Source organism: Emiliania huxleyi (genome assembly GCF_000372725.1).
Source record: "Emiliania huxleyi CCMP1516 unplaced genomic scaffold EMIHUscaffold_2729, whole genome shotgun sequence".
NCBI classification, from domain to species: Eukaryota; Haptophyta; order Isochrysidales; family Noelaerhabdaceae; genus Emiliania; species Emiliania huxleyi.
The window spans coordinates 1-2,310 of record NW_005199984.1 but is presented as its reverse complement, the minus strand read 5'-3'; the positions used below and the strand labels follow the sequence as shown (position 1 = coordinate 2,310).

Here is a 2,310-nt window from a genome sequence, read left to right as displayed (position 1 = left end):
GCGCTTCGTGGCACTTTTATGCGACAAGGTCACACGCGGACTCTCCAGCCTCTCAGCTCACCACCTCGCCTTCTCTGTCGCTCTCCTGGCCCAGGCCCATCAGTATCAGGTCTGAACTGTCCCAAACCGCACTTACCTCGGGTCTTCAAGCTCACACCGGCTCGTGATGCCACGGAGAGGGCTCCGAGATTGTCCCCGGTGGACCCCATCCGAGCCGATTGCGAGGGCATTACGGAGGTCATTATCGGCGCCATCGACTGTGAAATGTCCCGACCCACAGCCCTCATGCACTAGGCTCATGGATGCAGTCATAATATGTAGGCCTTGTCTCCCGAAGTTTGGAGCAATAGCCGCAAATAGTACTTTTTGGCACTTCATCGCGACACGTCCAGGTGCCGACAAAGCGGCTTCCCAGCTCACCACCTCGCCTTCTCTGTCGCTCTCCTGGCCCAGGCCCATCAGCAGCAAGTCTGAGCCGTCCCAAACCGCACTTATCTTGGGTGATGAAGCTCACTCTGGCTCATACCACGGCTCTGCAGCCTCACACACGCCCGTTTCAGCCACAGACACCGCCGGCACGCACTCCCACTTCACACACGCTCAAGCACAACCCCATCAAAGCACATCCCTGCTCAGAATGGGCAAGGGCTACCACCTGGTGACCCTGGTAGCCTCTGGCTCGCCACTGCACTCGGCTCCTCTGCAGCGGTCTCGGCTCTCGCCACTACAGCATGCCGACGGCAAGCTTTGACGCCCGTCTGGTGGACCTGCTGTGGCCACAGCCGCCCCTGACATGCATCTCGCACCATGACTCGACACCGGGCCCGCTCAGCTTGGTCGTGGCGGCGTGTGTGAAGGATGCGCGGCCGAGCCGCTGGCTGGCGCCGCTTGAGCGTCCGAGATGGCCGCAGCAGAGGCCACGCGTCGCGCCGCCGGCCAAGCCCAGCCTCTCCGCGGTCCAGTCGGTCAAGCTGGCGGGGCCGGCGAAGATTTCGGGGACGTGACCGCAACTCGGGCAGCGACAGCGCGCTTGAGCTTAGCTTGTCCGACACCCCTCAAAATCGGGGTCTTTTCAATAGGGCCCACCTTGGCCTTTAAGATACAAGCCTCTCTCACAGAACACCCTGGAACAGCGCTCACAGCAGAGCCCTCGATCTCATTCCTCTCTCGCTCACGCCCGCAACGATGCTGCTGGGCCGACGACGCCAGATAACTCGGACAGTCTGGGATCGCCTCGTCTGCTCACGAGCAGCGCACTCACTCCCGCCGCACACCATCTTTCTGCCAGCCGGCCGCGACTCGACAAAGGAGCGGGCCCAGCGAGCGCTGCCGGCCGGGCGAACCCCGGTCGCCTGCTTGCTCGGCTGGGTCGGCTGCGGCGAGCGGGCGTTGCGCAAGTACGCTGACCTTTACACTCGCCGCGGCGTCGACGTCATCGCGCTGCTCCTCAAGCCGCAACATGTCGCACTGCCCGTCTCGCGTGGCGAAAGCACGATGAAATGTATCGCCGACGTCCTATCTGCGGCCGATACGCGGGAGAGGCCCATAATGGTGCAGGGCTTCTCGGCGGGCGCCTTTATGTACGGCAACCTCTTGACGGAGCTGGGCCGTCGCGGTGCAGAGGGCGCCGACTTTGCGGCTCGCATCAAGGGCTCCGTCTGGGACAGCCCCGTCGACGCGAGCGGCGTGCCCTTTGGGCTGAGCCGGGCCATTATGGACGGCGGTGTCGCCGGCCGGTCGGAGGGGACGGTGGGCCAGCGGCTGCTGCAGAGTGCGCTCGAGGCGTACCTCTCTCCGAGCGGCCCGATGAGGCAGTACTACCAGGCCTGTTACCTATGACACCCGTCAGAGAGAGGAGAGGAGATGTCAGCTCGGCAAGCCGATCCGCCGCACCACGTGCTCATGGTTGGAGGAGAGGCGCCGTTCGCAGCTCGTGTAATCACGCTGATGGCGGCGTGTGCGAGCCTCTTGCCCTCCTCCCGCCCGGCCATGCAGGCCTCGAGCGACGCGATGCACGGCAAGGCATTCGGCGCCGGCTTCTCGTCGCCGCTCGCGGCGCCGACTCCGGCGGACGCGCTCGGGGAGAGACGGACGCGTCGCCGACACGTCCCGCCGCCTGTCCTCCGTAGGTGCCCACGGCGGTGATCTACTCCGAGGCGGACACGGTCACGCGGAGCGAGGACATCCGGGCGAGACTCCGCCCCGCGGCGGGAGGGGAGGCATGGTTATACCGGTGGCAGCTTGTCCCTTATGAAATTCTTCTTCGTGACAACCCCGGGCAAGTTTCTTCCATCGTTTCTCCGCTCGAGT

The 2,310-nt window shown here is 64.5% G+C and overlaps 1 protein-coding gene across 1 annotated transcript; it reads left to right on the top strand.

The window, feature by feature from the left end:
• Positions 1 to 1,185: 1,185 nt before the first annotated feature.
• EMIHUDRAFT_254785 (hypothetical protein) lies at positions 1,186 to 1,839 on the top strand (the record flags this gene model as incomplete). The annotated part of the gene is made up of 1 exon (XM_005776757.1): positions 1,186 to 1,839. One exon carries the CDS (start codon positions 1,186 to 1,188, stop codon positions 1,837 to 1,839), a length of 654 nt encoding a protein of 217 aa, XP_005776814.1.
• Between the last annotated feature and the right edge of the window lie 471 nt (positions 1,840 to 2,310).